We start from the raw sequence: 25,684 nt of genomic DNA on the forward strand, positions 1-25,684 counted from the left end.
AGTAAATAAATGGTGTATACGACTTGTATGTGATTTATTGTGGTGTCATGTCCAAAATAAGTGTATGAATGAAGCAAGGTAAGGAATGTTATTTAATAGCGTAGAAATAAAACTATACATACAGTGTACACGACATTGTGGATATGTAATATACGTAGGGACGCATTGCTCACTCTATTCGACTTCTGAACAAAATGATTAAAAAATACCGAAAATGGAGGTGATGAGGAGGGGTGGTATAAGAGGGGGGGGGGGGGGGGTGTCAAGGTGGCCAACTGAATGGATACAAGATTAACTTTTTTCCCAGTGTCAATCAACATACAAAAGATGCAGACCGAAAATCGAATTTTAATTCATTTTTTTTCTATTTGATAAAATCTATATTCACAATCATTTCAGGAGTACAATAAAAAGACTCACAAAGACATACGGCTATACAAAGTGATAAGAACAAAGGAAGAAGAGTTTAACTTCAGAAAAAGAAAAAAAAAACAACCAAGACAAAACAAAACATGTTTACTCATTCACATCCAGCATTGCGGATGGAATCATCGTTGGAGAAGGGGGAATTCAGGACCAGTTGAAAGTTAGTCTGAAAAAAATGAAGAGTAAAATTTTTCAAGCACAACAGCTTAACTTTGATGAAAATTGGATATAAATTAGGGAAGTCATGAAATCGTGGAGTTTCGCTAATTTTCACAAAACGGTTCTAGAGCAGTCAAGAATATGCAAATAGTGAGTTAATGATGACATCACCTAACAACTTGCCATAATATAGTTTGTACACAACATTTTGAAAATTCCATTTTGTTTTTAAACACAATTATGCCCCAGTTCAAAATCATTATACAGCGTCTGACAGACCATCATTTTGAAGTTATTCAGCCAAGATTTTTTCCCCTTTTGGTACACTAACGACGGAAAATTGTGAGCTGATGACATCATTAGTTCACTCTTTTATATATCCATAACAAGCGTTTGAGAACTGTTCTGCAAAAATCAGCAAATCCGTAAAATTTCATGTTTTTACTGTTACTCTGATTTTGATCAAAATTTTCATTGTAATGCTTGCAGAATTCCACTTTCTTTCCAGACTAACTTTTATATTATCTGACTTTATAATCATTTTCATTACTATCATTGTCATCAGCCTTCATCTTTGACTGTTCTTATCACTATCATCATCATTATTACCATTACGAGTAGGCCTATCACTGCTGTACGGAATACTAACTTTACCACTACCACATGTTATGTGACTGCATTGAGCGCGTATGAAGACAAACATTTTTATCAGAGAAGTAAGCAAATACTAATGGAGATGGTGTATTTAAAAATGAATAAAAAAGGTGGACCACTGTACTTGCAAGCAATTAGAGAGATTGTATTTGTTGCTGAAATAGATTTATTTACACTTTCTGAATAACACAGTTGATTCGTCTGAGACTGTCATACATGTATCACCATATCAAGTAACATCTCCACAAACTCTCGTCCAACACTTGCTGTTGGGCGGAGGCTCGGTGGTCTAGTGGAGAAGACGCCTGTCCGGAGATCAGGAGGTTGTAGGTTCGAATCCTGCTCGAGTATGTATGCCCATGATTTCTTTCATCATGGCTACTACTAAAACACTGATCAATGCAGTGCTTATTTACGTCGATGTAGGGCAATTTGTCAATCAGTTGCAAACCCTCATCCTTTTTCACAAAGATGTCTACGTGTGTACTGTGTACATTATTAACATTTCAATCACATCGCAGCAGTAAAACATTTAAGAGTGCATGTGGCTGGTAGGCTTCTGTGGGTTTCAGTGCGACAATGAAATCTATAGAGTACCTGAAACATTTCATTAATGTCCTTTTAAAACAGAGCTCTTTCTTTCTCTTTTCTCTCTCGCTTGCTGCCCATCGCTTGGATTCTATCTTCTAGCTACAATCTGTTACCAGTTTCCGTGCAGGAAATACATAAACAGAACACCGTGATCTTGTGTTAACTTCTTATGATCAGCTGACAAAATATATCATTAGGAAATGTATTTGGATTGTACATGAAATGAGGGCCATACCTATGTCTAATACGGAAGTCTAATAGTCACTATTAGTGGGAATATGAGGTAAAAGCTGGATTAAACAAAATCTCACACATTCCAGAGTATGGGAATTCGGGCTACACGTCATCATGGAATTTGATTCCGTTTTGTTTGCTTGTTCATTTGCTGAAGAAAGTCGAGTCTGACAGGAAAGCTTATAAAGTAGTCAATTATATCTAGTCAAAATCAACAAGATTTATGGATTTTCAGGCATTTCAACAATACCAAACGCTTTGAAATCTACATGCATAACATAATACAGCAATGGAGGTTGAATACATTGTAGTTGTCTTCTTCACTGCAAAGTATGTATGTAGGTACATCTGCACATGTTATTCTCAGCTTCAGAATATCTTGTAACATAATGTATACATAATGCACCAGCTTAAATGAAGTATTACATTGCAAATGCATGTTGACTTTAATATTCATAATGCTTCATCACTTACGTGGCCAAAATAAAATAAAGGATTATGTGACATTATATGTTTTAGAAAAGCGTTCTTAGATTTTTTTTGTCAGATTACATGAATATGCCTACAAAAACAAACAAACAAACTTTCAAACCAAGATTCTGTCAATGACATCTGTCAGTCACTCTTAAAGTAATAATTAGATTTATATATCAGGCCTTTATTCCTGCCCCTAACACCCAACAATATAATCCATAATGTAACAGCTCTGTTCAAAAGCAGTTGTAACTTCAACATATAGTAACTCTACTCACCACCACTTGCAGGGAAATCAGGCTTCAATAACATAAATATTGCACGCTGATTACTGACAAGGAAACATTGTTACATAACTAAAATCAGGCTACACGTCATTATGGAATTTGATTCCTTTTAGTTTGCTTGTTCATTTGTTTGTCTGTTTTTCTTTTTTTTTAAGGGGAAGGGAGGGGTGTGCCGCTACGATTACAATATGCAATGGCATGAAACTTTTTTTTTGTAAATGTCATGCATCATACGGGTACAAATTGTTACCGTAATAAACATTACACTTCAGCATGCATAAATTAAATATTACCTTTCAAGCAGTCTTTTTTTTTTCATGTTATCTGAAACAATTACAGCCAATTTTCACAGAGCAGCTGCAAAAATAAAGAAGATGCTGATCTTGTATGTGGAAAAAAAAAACCCCTGACATTATGGTAGTTCATTAAAGAAACCATGTAGACAAACCAGGCTCTAAGCCCGCACAAATTAAAAAAAAAAAAACATTCCTGACAGTATGAGAATGAAGTGAAGCAATGTCAAAACACTTTCTCATGTGGCAAAACGACAAAATTAATGTTAACAAAAATACACAATGTAGCAAAGCTGATGAAGAAGTTGTCGCTACACAAATAACATTTACTAGAATCTCAAACAAGAGTTGGAGCACAAAATTCTTCACTCCCTTGAGGGGTTAATGCTTAGCAAATGACAGGGTCAACATAACACAAAGATGCACAAGTTTTTGTTTTGTTTTGTTTTGTTTTGTTTTTGCTAAAAATGACAAGAGAAAAAAAAAGAACGACTAGGATATTACTTGCATCGCCTTATAACTTTTTCACTTGAAAATCTTTAATGCAATAAAGAAAAGTCATTGAATTGCCTCAATTACTGTTTCATGAGACATCAGTCTTTTCTGTTACTACCAAAATTAATGTAGCAGCATATCTGTTCTATCAAAAACCACGACAGGAAACAAGAATAACAACTTTAAGGATTCAGAGGTTAAATGTATGACTTGAAAAGAGGAAACAAAGAGTTTGATTTTTCATAACCTGGAAGAGCCTATTTTGATACTACACTGTACTACCATAATAATTGTTGAATATGACAATGAAAACAAAAATCTTGTTAACTAGAGGAGACAGATTGTAATGCTTTATTTTGAGTGAAAAGTGACAAATGTAGAAACAAAAGACAGTAAAATCAAAGTCATTCTCAGCACAAAACTTTTTAAAAGTTGGAGGAGAAAGCATTTTTTTTCTTAAACTTCCCTGAATTGCCGCTGGCATTCACTGCATTGTGAAGATGAGAAAACGTTCGTGTGCATCTAATTTTTGCAAAGCTTGGCTCTTCACAAAATTTGCAAAAGTTTCATATGTATGCAAATTTCCAGATACACAAATCAACATTAGAAAATCTCAGATATCTTTGATATTCTTAAATAAAATTCAATACTGTGGAAATTCTGTTTTGCATCAAATAACTTAGCAAACAAGTAATTTCCACCAACATTGACTGAAACTGCAGTGTTTATAATTGATGCAACACAAACAGCTCAAGTGTAACATAACTTATTCATAAACAACTTTAACACAAGAATGACATTTGTTTGAAACAAAATGAACATAAAATTCTTTATAGAAATGAACATGATACTTACAGCTGACACAATTTCACTTAAACAAAAAATCAGGTAGAATACATTTCTACAATATTACGACCTTTGATACACAACAAAATTGCAACATTAGAAATTCAAATGCATTTTTTATCTAATTTGTCTGCTGTTAGCAAATGATAAGATTCAAAATGGTTCAAAATTTTGTGTAGGTTGACTGCAAGAAAATAGCAATCTGACATGGAAAGGATATCAAATAGTATAGATGATTTGTGAATGTAGAACATGTGTATCAGGATGTAAAGATGTAATGAAATGATGAAGTTTTTAATAAGCCTCAGGATACCAACACAGTAACACTACACTAACTTTTGGTGATTTTCTGTAAAAAGGGAAAGCACAAGAAGGACATGTGAAATAAAAGGATTATACATTGTACATGCCTCTTTGCAATCAGCTGGCCAGGTGCAGGCAAATGATTGATTGAGTTCAGAACACATCCCCTGCAGCAATTTCAACCTGTGCCATGACATGTTCTTGCTATCACTTTCAGTGATCTTTCATCCCCACCACTGGGTCTCAAGACTGCAAATTGTGGCAAGGTGATCGATACAGGTCTTTCCCTCAGGTGCTTCATATGGAACTGTAACATTCAATATGTTACAAGCCCAATTTTTGAAGGTAACAAGTGTACTTCAGGAATCTCATCCACAATCTCATCTCTTCACGATACCCAATAGAATCTCATTAACTCGCTGCTCCTAGCGGGCTATTAAGTACTGATGTATGATTACCCTTTGGCACATGAAGACCATTCACTCTACTGACAAGACGGGCCTTTCTAGATCCTGGTATGCGTGACCTTCGTGGATGCGGTCGTTGCCATGGTGACCCCACAAGGTGTCATGCTCTGCACTGACCGTCCCATTGATGACGGCTCTATCAATAAACTCCAGGGTGCAGGGGGTGGTCTGCCCGAGGCAGGGAGGTCTCTCCAGCTCAAACAGCAGCACATGGTTTGTGGCGGGACTCACTTGGAGCAAATTTGCGGGGACAAAGAGGGTGACTTGCGGGCCAGCTCGGGGCCAATAGCGGCCTAAGTTGAAGTTGTTGATGAAAGCTTGGCCCTGATCGTATTTAGTTATGAATGCACAAGACAGAAAGGAGAGTTAATACTATTGTAATAACTATATAAGATCTTTTAGTTAATGTTGAAAACTGTGTACAGGGGTCGGGGCATTTGATCATATTTGTTTAGAACAAGTATGGTGCAGATTTTGCGAAAGGATGGGTATCTTGTAGATACCGAAACAGCCAATGTGTTTAACACAGAAAGGTACATCATGCAACATGCACATCTAGCTGTCATTTTGCAGTTGCATCCAAAGATGCATGTGGTGAAAGTTCAATTAAAATTTTGACCCTGAGTTACCCACAGATTAAAGGTAAAGCCATGGCAAGGCAATGATTATGATGCAGACATTCCATTTTGTACTTTTGCAATATTGTTTCACCATTGAAATATTTAACATCTTTAAGGCAAAATACAGTAAAAGCCAACATTCTTACATACATTTTACCAAAAGGTAGACCAGATATTGGAGGGTATGAAACTGGGAACCACACAGATGTCTGGGAAACCATTCAAAGCTAGAAATTCAGACTATGTAGTAAACTTCACATGTGTTTCTCAGTATACCGATCTGTCACTATCTATCCATCTATCTATCTATCTATCTATCTATCTATCTATCTATCTATCTATCTATTTATCTATCTATTTATCTATCTATCTATCTATCTATATATCCATCTATCTATGTATCTATCTATCTATCGGTCTATCTTTCGATCCATCCAATAGAGATATAAAAAGTAAAATAAATATATAGCTATGCAGACAAAATGTACCATCCAATCTTACCTTCGTCCACCCATTGGACTTCATGAATGTGTCCATTGGTGGTGACGTCACGTTGGGAAAGGCCCCGACATAAAACGATGGGACAAAGGTGTTATTGTCACTACCAATCAGCATCCTTTCCTGCACCAGATTTCCTGACTTGTGGTGTATTCGGTCGTATATGCTAACAAGCTTGGGCAGCACATTGTCCAGATCAAGGGAGTAGATTTTCCACGATTTTAGGATTTCGCCGTCGAGAGTGACATTACCCACAATGCCCTGCAAAGGAGCACACATGGAGATACATGGATACAGTTAGATAAAGGACTTCAAAATTGTATGATTTTCTTTTTGCGTGTATGTGTGTGTGTGTGTGTGACCTCAACTAAATCTTAATTCAACAACTTGACCATGTGGGGAATTCTAACTTGAACCCTACCAAATTTTATATTTACAGAGCACTGTTCATTTCAACAAGAAAGACACTAATGCTGCCTGTTATTTCAAAAGACATCTTTCTTTGCTCATATTCACACAGTATCCTTAAAAAATTACACACAATAGAGGGCAGAGGATTACTGTATACACCAAATATTTAGTGAGGTTTTTACTTTCGTGAATTTCACGAGTTGGGTGCTATTCACAAAATTAAAGATGTGAAAATATTGACTCTGATCTCGATGTGGATGTGACGTACTCGTGTACATTTCTCTGTTCAGTACTCTACTCCACGATCGCTAATTTAACCACTCGCAACATCGTCAGGAATTCCCCATTCGCGAAAATTTAGACTCACAAAATATGGTTTATTGGCATATACGGTACTTGACTATGTATGTCTTGTACATACTGAGTTGGTATGAACATGGTTTTACAAGTTCTTTTTTTATTAATACATGTATTCCTACCTTCGGGTCATTCAAGCCTGAGCCATAGTTGACGTGTCCCTGGTTCTCTACAAGAATGTCAAGGGTCATGCCTGTACTTCCTGTGATCGTGATCCTTGTGCAGTTCACTCTGTTCAATGTCCCAAGCCATGTCTGCAATAAAACAAGTCAATACACAGGATGGACATATGGTGTCAGCATCATGGAAACTGCTGATATATATATACACACAAAGATATACAGATAATCACACAAAGATATAAAGATGCTTATGCAAATGTTTTCCTTGGGAAGTGTAAGTATATTTGAAGCAGATGTGGAAATGAAATGAAATGAAATGAAATGAAATGAAATGAAATGAAATGAAATGAAATGAAATGAAATGAAATGAAATGAAATGAAATGAAATGAAATGAAATGAAATGAAATGAAATGAAATGAAATGAAATGAAATGAAATGAAATGAAGTGAAGTGAAGTGAAGTGAAGTGAAGTGAAGTGAAATGAAATGAAATGGAACAGAATGGAATGGAATGGAACGGGACGGAATGGAATGGAATGGAATGGAATGGAATGGAATGGAATGGAATGGAATGAAATGAATGAAATGAAATGAAATGACATGAAGCAGGTGCGTGCGTCCGCGTTGGAGATGTATAACAGTTTGTGTAACATGCACAAGTCAACATTTTCAAGTACTTGCCAGACGTGCATTATTGCACATATGAAGACAAAGAAGAAGACAAATGGAAGAAGAAAACAGAGAAGTCCAAGAGCATGACGCAAAAAATGAACAGGAGAAAGAAGACAAAGTAAAAGAAAAAGGAGAATACCTAAGGTACACTGTAGAAGAGCAAGAGTAGGAGAATGGGGAAAAAATACAAAGGGAATGAACAGACAACGATAGAGAAAAGCAAAAAGACCAGAAAGAAAAAGGCAAGAAAAGGAAACTAAAAGGGGGGAGGGAAAGGTCACTTACCCCATTCACCATTACATAACCCCTGTCTCTGATGCCTTCGATTGACAGGTTCGTTGGGTTGTTGTAGTCCTGCTGGAGCTGAGTCCGATACAGCATGAAGCCTTGGTACTGGGAGTGATAAGATTTGAGATGTACAGTTGTTGCTTTGAGTTCAGGGATTCGCCAAGTGTGAGAATTGAATTCTTGATCCTTGGCAATTCATGGTCACTCTGGAGTACAAATGATTAGCTACATGTGAGAACTCAGTTCTCAGTCGTTGACATTTCACGGAACATTTTGCTGTTATTAAAAAAGAAAAAGGTGCTGATTCTTTAACAGAATGTTTTAAGGCAGTTACACATACACTGCAAAGCCAGATATGTTCACTTATGATCATATGCATACAAAAGAGACCTAGTCTTGAAAAATGAACGGTAGTAATTTTACACAGGGTTTTTTTCTCTCTCTATCTTTAGCTATGTACTGTATGTCCCCCCAAAAAATTACACCGGTACCCTCCGCAATGATAACTTTAAAAATTGTGAATCAATCCATATACAATTTTAGGGTACAAAACTATAACTCATGGCCCACATCTTACAGAAAACCCCATTCGATTTGCTTCAGTGGTGAAAGAGAAATGAGGGATTTTGTAGAGCATGTCAGGAATCTCTTCCCTCCAAGTTCTGTCTGCTGTGTTCACACACAGGAGCATCTAAGTGCTAAACTTGGAAGAATCAGACTCATGACATGTTTTACAAGAATCCACATTTCTCTATGACCGCTTAACCAAATTGAATGGGGTTTTCTGCAAACTAGAGCTAAGATGCTATATTTTAAGACCCTGAAGTACATGGAGCATTTAGACAGTTCAATCATATTGGGTGTTATTAATGCGAAAATCTGATTGTAATTTTTTGGGGGACATAGTGTACTGTAGGTTTGCATGAATCGCTATATATCATAATAGACCAAATGAGAAGGAACCAGCTTTGGATTTTTCGCCTACTTTGTACCAGCCAGTTTTACTACTTAACTGAGTCAAAGCCAGTTTGTGGTAGTGATCCACAATGAACTCTGAACCCTTACTGCAATGCCTCCACCTCCTTTTCTTTCTCTTTGGTCTGATGAATGAGCCTCCAGAAAGACATACAATACAGGTGGACCCCCTTTGTAACGAAATCCTCAGGACCAGCAGTTTTCTCTAAGTATATCACAATTTCATTATAGCCGAACAGCAAAGCATATTTACATGTAGATGATAACTTTGGAACCTGGATTTCGTAATACTACATCGCAAAAAGAATTTTGTGGTAGCGTGCTTGTTATAATGGGAGTACACTGTATGAACTAAGAGGGAAACACTTTTGTTGAGCATATACATTCATAAACAAATATTTTTGACTTTAACCCTAAAAAGGCAGGGGGGTTGAATCAACCCCCCCCCCCTCGACATTTTTCATGACTACTCCGCCACGCGAAATTTTTTGACCGCGCCGTTCGCTGACTTTTTACTTTCAGGTCTCGCGCATCTTTTGACACCATTTTCACGAAAATCCCGCATACCGTTACGACGCTGCATGATGTTTTATTCATGCCTGTCAGACCGAAAATGGCTCAAAAATGTGATTTTGTGTAAAAAGTCTATGCAAATGGAGTTTTCTCTTCTTATTCATAAAGATATGATTATTTTCACTTTCATAGGCTGAAACTAATTATGTTTAGCATAATTATGCTTGAAATAGGTTCTGTCATAAATTTTGCAGAAAAAGATTGATAAAACAAAAGGTCGAAAAAATAGAGAAATACATAAGAAATTCATAAAACAATAAAATAGATAAGAAATTGATTTTGATACCAATTCTTTTTTCAAGCACATTGTTAGGAATGCTACAAAGAATGTTTTCACCAAAAATTAGGATTCTAGGAGCTTTAATTTCTGATTTAGAGCAAAATGTATGATTTCATGCATATATTAGCATTATTAATTATTATGACGAAAATTTTCATTTCTTTTTGTATAGCTTGGTAGAATACGCCACAGGTAAAGCACGTGCCAAATTTCATGGCGATTGCGCGATCGATGGCCGAGATCTCGGGGGGGTTGGGGCCGGCCACAGAACACCCAAAAAAGCCCGGCCTGGTTAGGGTTAAGAAAATTAGCCCTGCACCCCCCCCCCCCCCCCCCCCAAAAAAAAAAAAAAAAAAGAGAAAAGAAATAGAAAAGCGCCCTCACTTGTTGCATCTCCTCCATGGTGATAGGGTAGTCAGTCGAGATGGGTCCGTATGGACACAACTGGTCTAAAACATCAAAAATGGTTGCAGTAAACTGCATGTCAATCATCCCGTAGGCGTACTTCTTTGTAGGCGGTGGTATGGGTCCAACCGGTATGGGGCTGTACTGCAATGTAAAAAGACATCAATAGAGTAAAATTTGAGCTGTTCCTGCAACTTTGGCTTCATCGATGTATGTAAAATATGTGTGTGCTTTGACAAATTCTACCTTTTTTTTGTCTTCATTTTATCACAGACACTACAATGACATTAAATCGTTAAATTAAAAAACTTATGAGTTTCAGATGCAAAAGTCACATTCACACCTGTGCAAGGAAATAGAATATGTTTCAAAGAAGACAGAAAAAAAAAAAATACCATGGGGTCGATCACAAACAGATACGAGCTTCTTTCACTAACTCTTTATGTGCCATGGTGGAAACCCCCTGTGTGCCACGTTATTCTTAGACACGAAGGTAGTCATGCTTTGAGAAAGAATTCTGTTTTTCCAATTTGTATAACTTCTACAAATTTCTGTTAAGATGGGCATAATAGTAGGCAAAGTTAAAGAGGAATGCCAAGCTTTGTTTCGATATAAATTGTTTGACGTCTCTATTTTCAATTTTTTTTTGAATGACTAGTTGCTACATTACTGTAAATGCATGATTTTTGCACATTAAACGGTGACAGAAACTTAGAATGTACGAGCAAATCTAGTTGGAAACATCGCTTGATAGTTGATCACCACATAAAATGCAAGCCGTATATGAGAGGAACAAAAGCACGAGAAACGCTTTCATTGTGCCGCGGGATTAGCAGTGATTAGCGGTTTATCGATCGGTCTTGGCGGCTTTGTTTGTTGAGCAGAATATGCGAAGTGGGCATGCCGTCGACTGAGTCGGAGGTGCGAACGTGGCACATAAAGAGTTAAAAGTAATAAAAGCTGTATAAAACTGAATTTATTTTTATTTTTCAATTTGTAAAATAGGTAGAAGTCCACCTTATTTCTAGGTACACCATAACGCACAAAGCTTACAGCAATATCTTCGCAAAATAGAAATAAAAGGATCATTATCAAATATACACATGTAACTGGGCCTAAAAAACTTTGTAGGAGCGAAAGTGGGCTGCAGGTCAAAAAAGGTTGAGAAGTGCAGGCTAGGAGCATAACTGAACTTTAGCTAATCAGTGGCTATCAGTGTAATAGCATGTTGCATTTGTACTTTCATTCAAATTTACAAAACACCAGCTCATGGTGTCTACATGAGAAATGTTACACGGTGTAAAGAATGATACACAGAGTAGCATCCTACCTTACTGATGACCTGTCTGATGGCCATGTATTTCTCTGTGGGGTCACCTGCTTCCGTCAGCGGGGCATCGTAGTCATAGCTAGTGGGCTGGGGCCGGAAGGACGGGTAGTTAGCGCCGTTCCAAAAGCCGAAGTTGGTGCCACCTTCAAACATATACCTGTACGAAAAGCAGCAGAATCATAAAAGCAAATGACTGCATTTACATTGCAGATTACCCAGCAAATGGTCATACTCTCAAAAGTCATAGAAATTATATGCATCAATCACAAACAAAAGTGTCCAGCAAAGCTTTGTATTGATACACGAGTAGAATCTTCTCACTAGTCAGGAGTTACAACCTGCCATGACTGCCGTAGCCTTTATGATTCCATGGCACCACATATTATGTCTTGTGTTGTTCCACTCACTTTCGCCACACTAAGCCCCTCCCACTATGTAACGTCTGTAGTAAAGCCACAACATGTTAGGTATGCTGTTCTTCCTTTTGAGAGTTTTCTTTCTATCAAGTTGACTGACAGTGAATTGGATATCAGAAAATAAAGTACATGAGCTAGGGTTATGTAATGCACTTGAATACACATGTATCAAAGTATACAATATACAGTTGTACTCACATCAGTTAACCCTAACTAGGCCGGCTATTTAGGTAGATGGGGAGGGGGGGGGGGGGGGGGGGGGGCCTCCCAGGCCCCCCCTCCAGATCTCTGCCGTCTACCGCGCGATTGCGACGAAAATTGGCACACACATTGCCTATGATGTAATCTAAAGTACCATGAAGTTATTTTTTTCAAAAATTATAATTTACACTAAATTATGCTAATTTATGCATAATGATGCATGAAATCAGATAATTTGGTATAAATCACTAAATAAACCTCAAAACAGGCACATTTTTTGTGTAAATATTCTTTTTAGTGTCCTTAGCAAATGTAAGAGAAAAAAATTGCGCGATCAGAAAAAATTTCCTAAGTATTTTATTGTTTTTGAATTTCTTATGTATTTCATTGTTTTTTTACTTTATGTTTTTCATTGTTTTTTCGATGAAATTTGCCCGCGACATTGTTCCGAACAAGAAAATATGTTATTAATTGATTTTTATCAATAAAACCCCAAAATAATCATGCTTTTATGAAATTTGCCTGTAAACACAGTTTGCATTGAAATTGTACACGAATTCACGTTTTTGAGCATTTTTTGGTCTGACATGCATGTGCATATTTATGCGCAACTTCTGAACCGCGTGCCCCGGCATCGCAAATTTGGTGTCAAAAGATGCGGGAGACTCGAAAGAAAAAAGTTATGAAACGTCACGGCGATATCTTCTCGCGATAGCGATACATCGCGCGAAATGTCGAGGGGGGCCTCGGAGGCCCCCCCCCCCGGCCTAGTTAGGGTTAAGAAGTGTCAGTCAAGTAATTAGACAATGAATCTGCAGATTTTACACAAATAAAACTACACACATCATCTTTTCCTCTCTCTCACACTGATCATGACTAGTAGAAATTAGAGCTAATAAGAAAATTTTTAGATAATCAAAATGAAATATATCGTTCTTCCATCATTCACAGCAAAGTCCCCTCTACTCATTGGTTATAATAATAAGTACTGACATGTTAACACTGGCTCCAAGCTTCAGGAGAGCGTCCAGTGACTTGGCCACTGCAGATGATGAGACTGTCTGGTGTTTGCCTTCCCAGTGGTCAAGCCAGCCAGTGTAATACTCTGAATTGACCTTGAAAAGCAGCAGGGTGTAAGACAACAAACTGTCAATACACAACATTACAATTTTACTGACACAACAAAATTATAGACCAGAATCTTATTGAAGACACACAAAAAAGATATTCTACTATTCTATATAAACCACACGAGTGAAAACAGTATGGATGCGTGGAAAATTTATTACCTCCTCCAAGGAAGGAGGAGGTTAAAGGGTGTGTACAGTTCTGGTCGAGGTGAAGATTTAGCTTTTAACGTTTTGTGAGATATTCAGAAACCACTCTATGAGATGTCAAAGAGCATGCAGTTCTAAGGGGTATCAAAAGTTTATTCGATGAAAATCGGTTTTGAAATGGCTGAGATATCCAAAAACAAGGTGAAACAAAGAGATACTAATAAAGTTGGGGCATGTTGCCTTTTATTATTAGCACTTTTTTTGATATCTCAGCAATTTGAAAACCAATTTTCATCAAATAAACGTTGAATCCTTCTTAAAATTACATGCTCTTTCATATTTCATAAGAGGCTTTTCATTATCTCACTTAGGAATGTTCAAAACATGAATCCCTACCTCAACCAGTACTGTACAGTCCCTTTAAGTGATCATTGCCATTGGTTTGTCTGTTTGCAAAATAACTCAAAAAGTTGTTTTAAACAGATTTGATTGAAACTTGTGCGAAAAGTTTATAATGACTAAAGAAACAAATGACTAGATGTTGGTAGTGATTCGGGAATTTACATGGATTTTCAAAGGATTTTGTATCTTTTTTGCAGATAGGGTCAATGAACTTGAGAGGTCACGCTGCATGTATTTGAGGTTTGCATATGCGCTCTTTACATAGTGCCTGATCTACTTGTAGGAGGCACCGTGCAGCTGCAAGCTGATGATGTAAACAGAGGCTTCTATAATGGGAAACTGGACGATTTTCATCGTGAGTGTATGATACACTATAGGTAGGAATTAGCTGCTTGGTGGAGGTCTGCACTTTCAGAGTGCTTTTCTAGTTTACTTTGTCTGATGGACTGGTTTTGCTACAACACGCATTTCCCATAGACACCTGCCAAACTATACTCGGGACTTGCCCTCAACAGGATAATCATTTTTTCTCCTTACTTATGTTATCACTATGAAGAAACTTGTCTTCCTTCATGGAGAAAGGTACTTGACCAATCTTCGTCTTTTGTTTTTTCCGTCTCAAAATTACAGTTCTGTAAACTGAACTGTTCAAACTAGATATGTATGTTTATTTCGGCAATACTGATCACAAGACTGTTACAGCTGTGTGAGACTTTGCACACATCATCTGTTGCAAAAAAAACCCAACAAAAACAACAAAACAACACAAAAATGTTTTTATGCAGGTTTACTCATTGTGTTGAGCATTGAAGTCTCTGAAATTTGCAATGTTGGAGTGTGAATTGTACGCAGAAATGTAATCAAAATTCAAGATGTATGGGAATACTAAATTAAAACACCCATTCCTTGACGTACTTGAAATACACCTGAATTTTCACTTACCAAAGGACCCTTTGGCTCAAATTTCCTCATTTCTTTGAAAGCTGAAGATGCATTTGTGCCTAACAAGAAAAAAATAAAGAGATTTTTAAAAATTGTTACATGTTCTCTGGTTTCTTAGAGAATGCATGATAATATAAATTTGTATGAAAACTAAGCAAAATGAATTCAAACAGACTGTATGACACTGTATGACAGCTTTGTACCACAAAACCCAAATTATCCAAATGTATTGCTTACATCATGACATATGTGACAGTGATGGCAATGACTTTTAATGACTGCACTAAAACTGTCATTAGTGTCAAGCATTTTTATCTGTTTTCAGTAATCAATCGAAATTTGACCTAATAGTAAAGTAAGCAAGCCCACTCGGGAGTAGCGATAGTCCAAAATGAAGGTCATGGTGGCATAACAGGAATTCTTTTTTTTTTTTGGGGGGGGGGGGATTAGGTAATCGCTATTCATTGACGATTTGTCTGTAATCTGTTCATCTGCAAAGAAAGCATTCCTGTGTGCATGCCAACTGGCAAACAAAGCAGAGAAATACATACACATACACAGTGTTAGCCATAATACAGAAACGACACTTGTGTTTATGAGCATCAACAGACAACAAGGCTATTTTTACCTCACTTGTTTCATTACTGTTAATAATCCACAGGTAAAGCGCATTTGAACATGTACATTTATGGAAAATGTGCAATATAAATGTATTATTATTACTTTTATTATTATTATAGTCAACATTATCAGTATTATTATTTTTATTATCATCATCATCATTATCATTGTCATTATTATTATTATCATTATTACTACTAGTAGGAGTAGTAGTAGTAGTAGTAGTAGTATCGTTATTATTATTATTATTATTACTATTTTTATCATTATCATCTTTATCATCTTCCCTATTACTATCATCATTGTTACCTGCGCCAAAGTCTATGGTGGCATACATGTCCTGCAGCGTGCCGCACTGCAGCATGTGATCGCCCGGTCCGTCGGTGGTGAAGAGGAGAGCACTGTCACCAAGGTTGGTGCGGAAGAGGTGGTAGAGCATGCGCTGGTACTCGTGGTCGCAAGTCTCGTAGCTGCCATACTCATTCTCCACCTGGACAGAGAACAGACGGGTGGAGTTTCTTTAGAATTATCATTGCCATGAAAAAGCAGAGAAAATACACGGAAGCTGCATGAATTAGGAGCTGTGGAAACATGGCGGCAGCTCCCATCCCCAACTTTTGTGGCTCTAAATTATAGAAGAATGAAAAAATACATACCCCCCCCCCCCAAAAAAAAGCTACCCTTCAAATGACTATCAAAGCAGGGGTTCCTTGAATGGGTGGGGGTGACCCCCTATTGGCCCCACACCCCAGCTCTCCCTCCCCCCCCCAAAAAAAAAAAAAAAAAAAAAAAAAAAAGGTAACTCATGTGGCATCATAATCACTTTCTTTATAATCTGTTATATTTCATCTAAAAATGACAAGATTTAACCAAGATTTAACCCATACCCTACAGATCTGCTACTCCCATGGGTAACATATTAATCGTTATCAATCTTCAGCAGTGGTCACCGATCTTCCCAGCTTGAGAGCTTGCCTCAACACATTGGACCCGATAACACTGTTTCTTGCTTTCTCTTCAGCCCCACATACAGGTAGTAGTAAAGTAGTAGTAGTAAAGATGGTAATGGACAGAAAAGAAAAGCACAGAAAAGATTTTGGAAGATAGAAATCCTTTTAAAATTTATACACACCTGCACCATAATGATAGGGCCTCCATTCGCATACAGGTATGGCACCAACTTTGGTAGGAGGTAATTCATCCAAACGGTGACTTGCGACATGTACACTTCACGTTTCATACATGAAATATGAGATATGGAGAACAAAAAATCAATATGTTTTACATGCTTACATGCTTACTGACATATTCACACTCTATTCATGACATTATAAACAATGGTTGCTCTTCATAACCAGAAAGCAAGCTTAAGGTGACAGTCACAGCCATGACTCGGAAATGCACACTGAATTCAACTCGTCATCACAGTTTGGTTAGTAGGGAATAGTTAAAGGTATGGAATCCCATTTGCAGACATCATGAAACTTCATGAAACTTTACATGAATGAACATTGTACTATACTGATTATGTGTAGTAAATATCATGGTCAAATGTTTTGTAATTATTTAGTGAGAAATGAAAAACCAACCCCTATTTCATTTGAGAGATCTCTGGTTTGAGAAACACAAGCACCGACGGTTACAGCAATCTGATTTCAAACGTAAAACGTGGAGCGCCATCTGCTGGTTGCAGCATGTATAGTAATAACGTAAGTACATAGGTTTTTGTGATCCGCTTGAACATCGAGGGGCTTATCCACAGAACTCTTACACAGTTCTGTGGGCTTATCTCGACACTCTCCAAATCCGATGGATGGTACAGTATTGGTGGAGATGAAAATTGGGCTTTTAACTTGCGAGATACTAAGAAAACACTTATGATATAGTGCAGAGCATACCATTTTAAGGGGAATTCAAAGTTTATTTGATGAAAATCGGGTTTGGAATGACTGAAACATCCAAAAACAAGGTAAAACAAAACGATCGTAATAAAGTGTGGGTCCCACACTTTATTAGAATTGCTCTGTTTTGGATATCTCAGCCAATTCAAAACCAATTTTCATCAGGTGATAAGCACAATCAGGGTATGCAATCATGACTTTCTCACTTTAAAAAATTGTAACTTCTAAAAGAATGCACCAACTGACTTAAAAATTCACATGCAGCATGCTAAGACATCAGTAATCACATGTGGTAAGACAATAGCTAATTTCTTCTCATTTACTGTTAATTATTAAAGATTAATTACCAAAAAGTCCCCCAAAACCCACGTAATGCATCAAAAAAAGCGTTTTACAACTTACGTAAAATCAAGATTTGAGGTCCATATTTTAAGTCTACCCCTATGTGTTTGGTATCAAATTAACGGATTTTTTCCTGGCATTGCTTGCATGCAATACAAAACAGTGGTTCTTTCAGCTGGAGAAAGTTATAAGGTCTGAAGTCCCATCCTGGTAGGAGTGTAATGCTGGCTTATTTTTGTGACATTGTGACCTTTTAACCCATGCTGTACAGCTATACATGGAGAAACAGCTTATTTTTCTGCTTTTCCTGAAAGTACTGAAGACACACTACAATATGGTGCGCTGTTTGCCAATAAATGTTCAGCCAGTTTTGAGTTTTGAGCCATTTTCAAATGCTGAGTAAAATAAGTGCAGCCGTTTTTCAGTATTATCAGTGAGGTATATCCTAATTTGACTACATTAAAGAATGTTTTCCCCTTATTGAATATCCTTGTTTTTTTAACCATGAATTGTACATATGTAGAAATCTATTATGTGAAAATTTTAGCAAATTTGAGCAATAGGAACTTATTTTTTATTATTTTTACAAATTGCTGAGCATAAAAAAGTGCGATACACGCCCATGTTATACTGCATGAAGGTCATATGATAAGTGTTCAGTGTTCATATTTCAATGCTTGTTCAATTTCTAAAGATATCATAAGCAAAAACATAGTATTTTGGCTTAATATGTCATTGTTTGAGTGTCACAGCTTGGATATCAACTCAAGTCATCATAAATCTCACATTCATTCTTCTATCTGTGTTTACAAATATGAGAATTGATCCAAACACTGTGCGCACATTCAAGGTCAAACTGTACAGATAATTTTTTGATGAAAAATATAATATCTTCCAAAGTACCAGCCCTCATTTCATAAAAATTTGTAATAATGGCCACTATATGTCTGTTACCTATTCCTGAAAGTTTGGCCTCTTCACTCTTTGGCAAAAGTGAAATATGATAAAATATGTAAAAGTGGTTTTATTTGAATTCAAAATAATGCCTACAAAATTGATCATCCATTTCGAGAAGTGAAAATATGAAAATCATTCATATTTTGTGATATGTCATGGCTATGTGCTGGTGGTGAATGAAAGGGATATTTCTCAGGAATATCTACAGTGTAACAGCAATATCAGATGAAAAAAACATTCTCCTTTTTTTAAATGAATTTTTCCAATATATTAGTCATTTCAATGTAATTCGACACCCCTAATTTAAATGCTAATTTATGTGCAGTTTAATGCAAAATTTTGACTCTTTCTTTACATGAAACGAAAATTTGAACACTCAGCTACAACAAACAACAAAAAAAGCATTTTCACCAAGTTTTTTCATTTTTGCCCTGTTACACAATTGCATACCCTGATTGTGCTATTGACCATCAAACAAACGTTGAATTCCTCAAAGAATTACATGTTCTTTCATATTTCATGAGAGGTTTCTCATTATCTCATCAAAAAATGTTAGAAACCTGAAATTAGGTCTCAACCAAAACTATACGATCCCTTTAAATTGAATGCATATTCACTATCAGTCTACTAGCATAGATACACACAGATTTGAATACATTTAGTAAATCAGTCCACATTTAATGCACTGTAGTTAAGTTGAATGGATATTCTCTCTCAGTCTACCAGCATAGATATACACAGATTTGAATACATTAGTATTAAAATCAGTCCACATTTGGTGGTAAGCGCAATCAGGGTATGCAATCATAACTTTCTCACTTTAAAAAATTGTAACTTCTAAAAGAATGCACCAACTGACTTCAAAATTCACATGCAGCATGCTGAGACATTAATAATCACATGTGGTAATACAATGGCTAATTTCTTCTCATTTACTATTAATCATTAAAGATTAATTACCAAAAAATGGCCAAAAACCCATGTAACGCATCAAAAAAAGTGATTTACAACTTATGTAAAATCAAGAATTGAGGTCCGAATTTTAAGTCTACCCCTATGTGTTAGGTATCAAATTAATGGATTTTTCCCTGCATTGCTTGCATGCAATAAAAAATATGAGGTCTGAGGTCCCGTCATGGTAGGAGTGTAATGCTGGCTTATTTTTGTGACATTGTGACCTTTTAACCCATGCTGTACAGCTATACATCATTACATGGAGAAACAGCTTATTTTTCTGCTTTTCCTTGAAGTACTGCAGATACACTACAATATGGTGTGCTGTTTGCCAATAAATGTTCAGCCAGTTTTGAGTTTTGAGCCATTTTCAAATGCTGAGGAGAATAAGTGCAGCCATTTTTGTTATCATTTTCAGTGAGGTATATCCTAATTTGACTACTTAAAAGAATCTTTTCCCCTTATTGAATATTCTTGCTTTTTTTAGCCATGAATTGTACATATATGTAGTAATCCATTGTGTGAAAATTTTAGCAAATTTGAGCAATAAGAACTTATTCTTTTATATTTTTACAAATTGCTGAGGAAAAATAAGACTGATCCACGCCAATGTTCTACTGCATTAAGGTCATATGATAAGTGTTCAGTGTTCTCATTTCAATGCTTTTTCAATTTTTAAAGATATCATAAGTAAAAACATAGTATTTTGGCTAAATATGTCATTGTTTGAGTGTCACAGCTTGGATATCAACTCAAGTCATCACAAATCATATATTCATTCTTCTATCTGTGTTTTCAAATATGAGAATGGATCCAAACATTATGCGCACATTCAAGGTCAAACTGTACAGATAACTTTTTGATGAAAAATATCATATCTTTCAAAATACCAGCCCTAAATTCATGAAACTTTGTGATAATGGCCAGTATATGTCTGTCACCTATTCCTGAAAGCTTCACCTCTTCACTCTTTTGCAAAAGTGAAATATTATGAAATATATAAAAGTGGTTTTATATGAATTAAAAGTAATGCCTACAAAATTGATCATCCATTTTGAGTAGTGAAAATATGACATTAATTCATATTTTGTGATATGTCACGGTTTTGTGCTAGTGGTGAATGAAAGGGGTATCTATTAGGAATATCTAAAAGCAATTTCAGATGAAAAAAACATTCACTTTTTTTTAAATGAATTTTTCCAAGATATTAGTCATTTCAATGTAATTTGACACCCCCAATTAAAATGCTAATTTATGCAGTTAAATGCAAAATTTTGACTCTTTCTTTACATGAAATGAAAATTTGAACACTCAGCTACAACAAACAGCAAAAAGCACATTTTCACTAAGTTTTCTCATTTTTACCCTGTTATGCAATTGCATACCCTGATTGTACTATTGACTATTTAATAGTTAAGTTGAATGGGTATTCACTATCAGTCTACTAGCATAGATATGTGATATACATATTTGAATACATAAGATAATCAGTCCACATCTATCCATGTGAATATTTTGATGATGTGTTTAATATAAAGTAAAAGATCACACTATCAGTCTACTAGTAGATACACACAGATTTGAATACAATAGTAAATCAGTCCACATCTATCGATGTGAATATTTTGATGATGCTTTTGATATATGAAAGTCAAAGATCACCAAATATCAAATTCATTATTGATCACACCATAGCAAAGTCCACGTACTCAATTCAGATTCTTGACATGCCATTGGCAAAAAAAAAACATTTAAAAAAACAAACAAAACTGCTCCTTTACAAGAAAATATTGACAATCATATTCAAATAGAACTCATATGTATTTTGTCCACTTACAGTCATTTGATGAGCGTAAGACAACGTCTGGTATTTTCAGAAGCCAAGCGGGAAGACCGCCCTGGGATGGAAAAAAAGAAGAGAGAAATCAAATGGTATTAAAAGAGAGTGGAAAAACATCCATCTTTATTCTACCAATATGTGTTCAAACTCGATCGTACAAATGATCCACAGGACAGAGTGGATTGGTGAGAATTGGATGAGCGACTGTTTAAACTGTTTATAGTGCAGCGAGTAGATACCAGACTGTTTCCAAAGTTAAATGACAGCGTCCAGTCCTTCCTGAACCACAAAATACAGCATGTAGGCCTGTGCATGATTCATTTTATAAGAGGGGCCTGTAAATTAATGAAATTCAACCTTTTTCTCCATCATGCACCCAGTACACCTGCAATACTACACAAGGCTTGAGCCATGTGTTCAGATTTTACCAGATGCATGGCCATGCATTCAAATTTTACCAGATACATGGCTTAGTGTGGATCAGTACAAATCAATGCACGATAACTAACAATGAAATCAGATTGCAGAGATTCAAAAGCCCATCAATAGATGATAATCAAGGTAAACTAGTCCATTTTAAATATGTCGTCGAAATGATTACATTGTTCTTTGTTATGGACAAGCATGCCACTAGTGCACTAGTAGGCTTTTTTTTTTTTGCTTGTTAGCTCATGAAACCCGGAAGTGCCCCCCCCCCCCCTTTTTGAAAACGCTCGGCCGGCCCTGTCTTTCCCAAGCCATGCCAATAGACCAGAGACCACTACAATATACTTCTTCTTCCATAGAAGATCAGCGCCCTGCAGAGTGGTGTGCATGCCGTCATGGCACTAACAAACCTTCTAGGGCAAATCATATCTACATGTACATGTGAACAATAAGTTGTGCAGTAATATGTAAATGTGAAGTGCCGAGGCACTAAATATTATTGGCATGACTGGATGTTAGATGAGGGCTTCCCTCAATGCTTTGTTTATTAAAAACATTGAGTGGCAGGAAGATTGCAGGATTCTTCTTTAGGTTGTTCCACTCTCTGCAGGTACAAGGAAAGAAAGATGAAGAGAAAACTTGTGAGCTGGAGTGCGGGATCCAGAATCTGCTGGCATGGCCTCTGGCATTTGATACATACACTGCAAGTATTATGTAGATGGTAATTGCAAGTACATTGTAGGGGCCTCTTGGTAACTATCTCTATAATTAAGCTGTATAGCCTACCAAATCCCACTCTCCACATATGTATGGTCCAGCCCTGAGAATGACCGCCAGGCCAGTGTCGTTGACCATCTTCAAGAAGGCGAAGAGATCGCGGTCCCCGGTAAAATTGTACTCCCCAGGGGAGGGCTCATGGTAGTTCCACATGACGTACCTGGTACACACACATCCACACATAAAAGGGGAAGAACAGAGATGGATATCCAATATTAACTGGAATCGTATTCAGAATATTTAGACTGTTTGTAGCTACCTGTCAAATCATATGGGCCGTGACGTGAGAAAAGGGCCCTTGGGGCATTAAATACCGAAAATGAGTTTTCACCTTCACATTGTAGAAGGAACTCTAACGCGTTTAAATATGCAAACCTTTTTCTGAAATTCCACTCATAAATGCCCCAATTACGACATTCAAATCAGCATGTTTGGCCCAAATCCTGTCACTTTTTAATGCGTCTATGCATGTGCGCGCAGTTTTCTAGTTGATCTATTTTGCGCGTATTGCTTTGTCTAACTTCCGCGCTGTTTTCTGGCGTTTGCACGAAGCGGTGCTAAGGGCCCTTTTCTCGCGTCACGGCCCATATTATTTGTTTTATACATCATTTAATTTTGTGCATGAATGTCAATATGTGAATATCTAAAATTTCTACGTGACAAAAAAAAAGAACAGAGATGGGGGGTAGGGAGTGAGAACAAGGGAAAATGAGATGGATAGATAGATGCAGCTATACACAATCCGAATTATTGACAGATATAAAGATAGACCCTCTACATCAACACTATTAAGATAGACATATCAACAGCACCCACTATCACATTCTCTAATAAAACATTCATTTTGCAGAATTTTCAGCTCAATTTATTTCAATGCATTTTTGGTTTGCTTTCTTACGTTTGCACAGCATTGAGACCTGCCATCTTCATTTTGTCAAGTCGGTCTTGCCAGTAAAATGCTGGAACCCGGCTGTAGTGAAAGCTCCCCGAAATGTAGCGAAATGGTTGTCCATCTTTCAGAAATGTGTTGGTGTCATAGTCAATGGTGAAAGATCGCCCAGCTGGTGAGGCCTGCAAGAAAAACAAAGAAGCACACAAACAAATGACAAACAAACATACAAAAATCAAACAAACAGGAAAGACTTAGAGTAGTATTTTATAGAATAAGTAGTAAATAAATAGTAGTAGTAGTAGTAGTAGTACTATAGTAGCAGTAGTAGTACTATAGTAGCAGTAGTAGAAGAAGAAGAAGAAGCTCAGAAGAAGAAGTAGGAGGACCTAGACGTATTGCAACACTTAAGGTAGATTACTAACAATAGAGTAAAATAAATTTACCCTGTTTGCCATAGGCTTTGTACAGGGTGCCTATTTTGTGGCAGGGGCCATTTCACTCATTAACTCTTCATGTGCCATGGTGGAAACCCCCTTTGTGCCACATCATTCTGAGACACGACCTGTTTCATGCTTTGAGATAACATTCTGTTTTTCAAGTCTATGTAACTTCTATAAGATTTCTATTCAGCTGGGCAAATAGTGAGTAAAGTTGTAGAGAAAAATGCCAAGCTTTGCTATGATGTATCATTGTATGACAAATCTATGATTGTTTTTCTTTCACATGACCAGTAGCTACATTACTGCAAAGGCATGACTTTTGCACACAAAACAGTGACAGAAACTTGCACCTCTCAAATCCAGTACTTAGAGAACATCTCGTGATAGTCAATCACGTACTACATGAAATGCAAGCTATACGTGAGAGGAACGGAAGCGCGAGAAATGCTTTCATTGTAGTGTGTACTGCGGCATTTGGCGATTTATCGATCAGATTGGGCGGATTGGTACGTTTGAGCAGAATATGCAAAGTTGGCATGCCGTCGACTGAGTCGGACGTGCGAACGTGGCACATAAAGAGTTAATGAAAAGGCCCAATATAGGAAACGTTTCACTTCCCGTAAAATAACACTTGCGATACGACTCATCCTATGAGTAACTCCTGATCCTGCTTGTGTTCTACACTCCTACACAGTGTCAGTGGGAATTAAATTATAAGCAAACATACACATGATCAATGTTCATTCGCTGATTTTTAATATTGTCAAATTGATGAATGAAAGTGTCCCTGTCACAATTAGGCATCCTGCCAAAAACTGGGTATTTTACTCTACACAGTAGGACTAGAATCTAGTAGCGGAAACGACACACAGCTGCTGCGCTATAGTAGAATGGAGTGTGCAGCTGCAGTGCTAGCTGCGGGCGCGGCAGCGGCTCGATGAGCAGTGGGGGGTGATGAGTTCGAGTGAGCATTACTGGATACAGTACACATTATTGAAGGGGTAGGACTACGCGCTCCTCCTTGATCGAAAGAACTACAAATATTCAGGACATTCTTACCTGTTTAACAGCTAGAACAAGTATAAAGATGCAGATAAGTAGTTGCGGAATATGTGACCTTGCTGCACCCATGCTGCCCTTCAGAGTTTAAGTTTAGTAACGTAGGAGTCGATGCCAGCTGATGTGTTTCGGTGGGTGGGTTCACCATGCAAAGAGTGAGTAAATCACATGATGGTTATGCATGTCACGTGATGACAATAACAGTCACCAACACCGAGTGAGAGACTTCACTGCACTGAGATTTGCTTGCAACAGTTACTCCCAAAGTCTGTTTCGATAAGGCAGTAAAAAAAATGCATAGCCATAGGGTTTCAAGAAATCGCGGGGCTTCGTTAGACTAAATAGAATTCAGAACCGAGTTAATTTCAAAGATACATTGCCTTGAAATTACGGGCAACTTTGTCCGTTATGGTTGCGATGTGCAGAAACGCAGGGCTGCCAACACTGGAAACTAGTTGAGAGTGAGACTCCCATAGG

General features: G+C 37.0%; 1 protein-coding gene across 1 annotated transcript; it reads right to left on the reverse strand.

The window, feature by feature from the left end:
* Nucleotides 1-1,860: 1,860 nt before the first annotated feature.
* On the reverse strand, nt 1,861-25,338 carry LOC139733307 (beta-galactosidase-like). The gene is made up of 14 exons (XM_071644143.1): nt 25,208-25,338; nt 23,715-23,887; nt 22,826-22,976; nt 21,611-21,671; nt 16,752-16,846; nt 15,929-16,109; nt 14,999-15,057; nt 13,371-13,492; nt 11,761-11,917; nt 10,410-10,574; nt 8,195-8,302; nt 7,238-7,369; nt 6,351-6,608; nt 1,861-5,553 (listed from the first exon to the last, which is right to left on the reverse strand). The coding sequence occupies exons 1-14, from the start codon at nt 25,277-25,279 to the stop codon at nt 5,242-5,244; spliced, it is 2,046 nt and encodes a 681-aa protein (XP_071500244.1). The 5' UTR covers nt 25,280-25,338; the 3' UTR covers nt 1,861-5,241.
* Nucleotides 25,339-25,684: the final 346 nt, after the last annotated feature.

This window comes from Diadema antillarum, unplaced genomic scaffold, assembly GCF_040938485.1.
Source record: "Diadema antillarum isolate AM-2024a unplaced genomic scaffold, OU_Dant_1.0 seq00000467_RagTag, whole genome shotgun sequence".
NCBI lineage: Eukaryota > Metazoa > Echinodermata > Echinoidea > Diadematoida > Diadematidae > Diadema > Diadema antillarum.

What these genes read in the sequence shown, in the direction of transcription:
- LOC139733307 (XM_071644143.1), bottom strand. Translation starts at nt 25,279, where the DNA reads ATGGGTGCAGCAAGGTCACATATTCCGCAACTACTTATCTGCATCTTT. An exon ending in CACCATAGACTTTGGCGCAG is followed by an intron (nt 15,058 to 15,928) that starts GTAACAATGATG and finishes TTTTCTTGTTAG; the next exon opens with GCACAAATGCATCTTCAGCT. An exon ending in TCAGACAGGTCATCAGTAAG is followed by an intron (nt 10,575 to 11,760) that starts GTAGGATGCTAC and finishes TTTACATTGCAG; the next exon opens with TACAGCCCCATACCGGTTGG.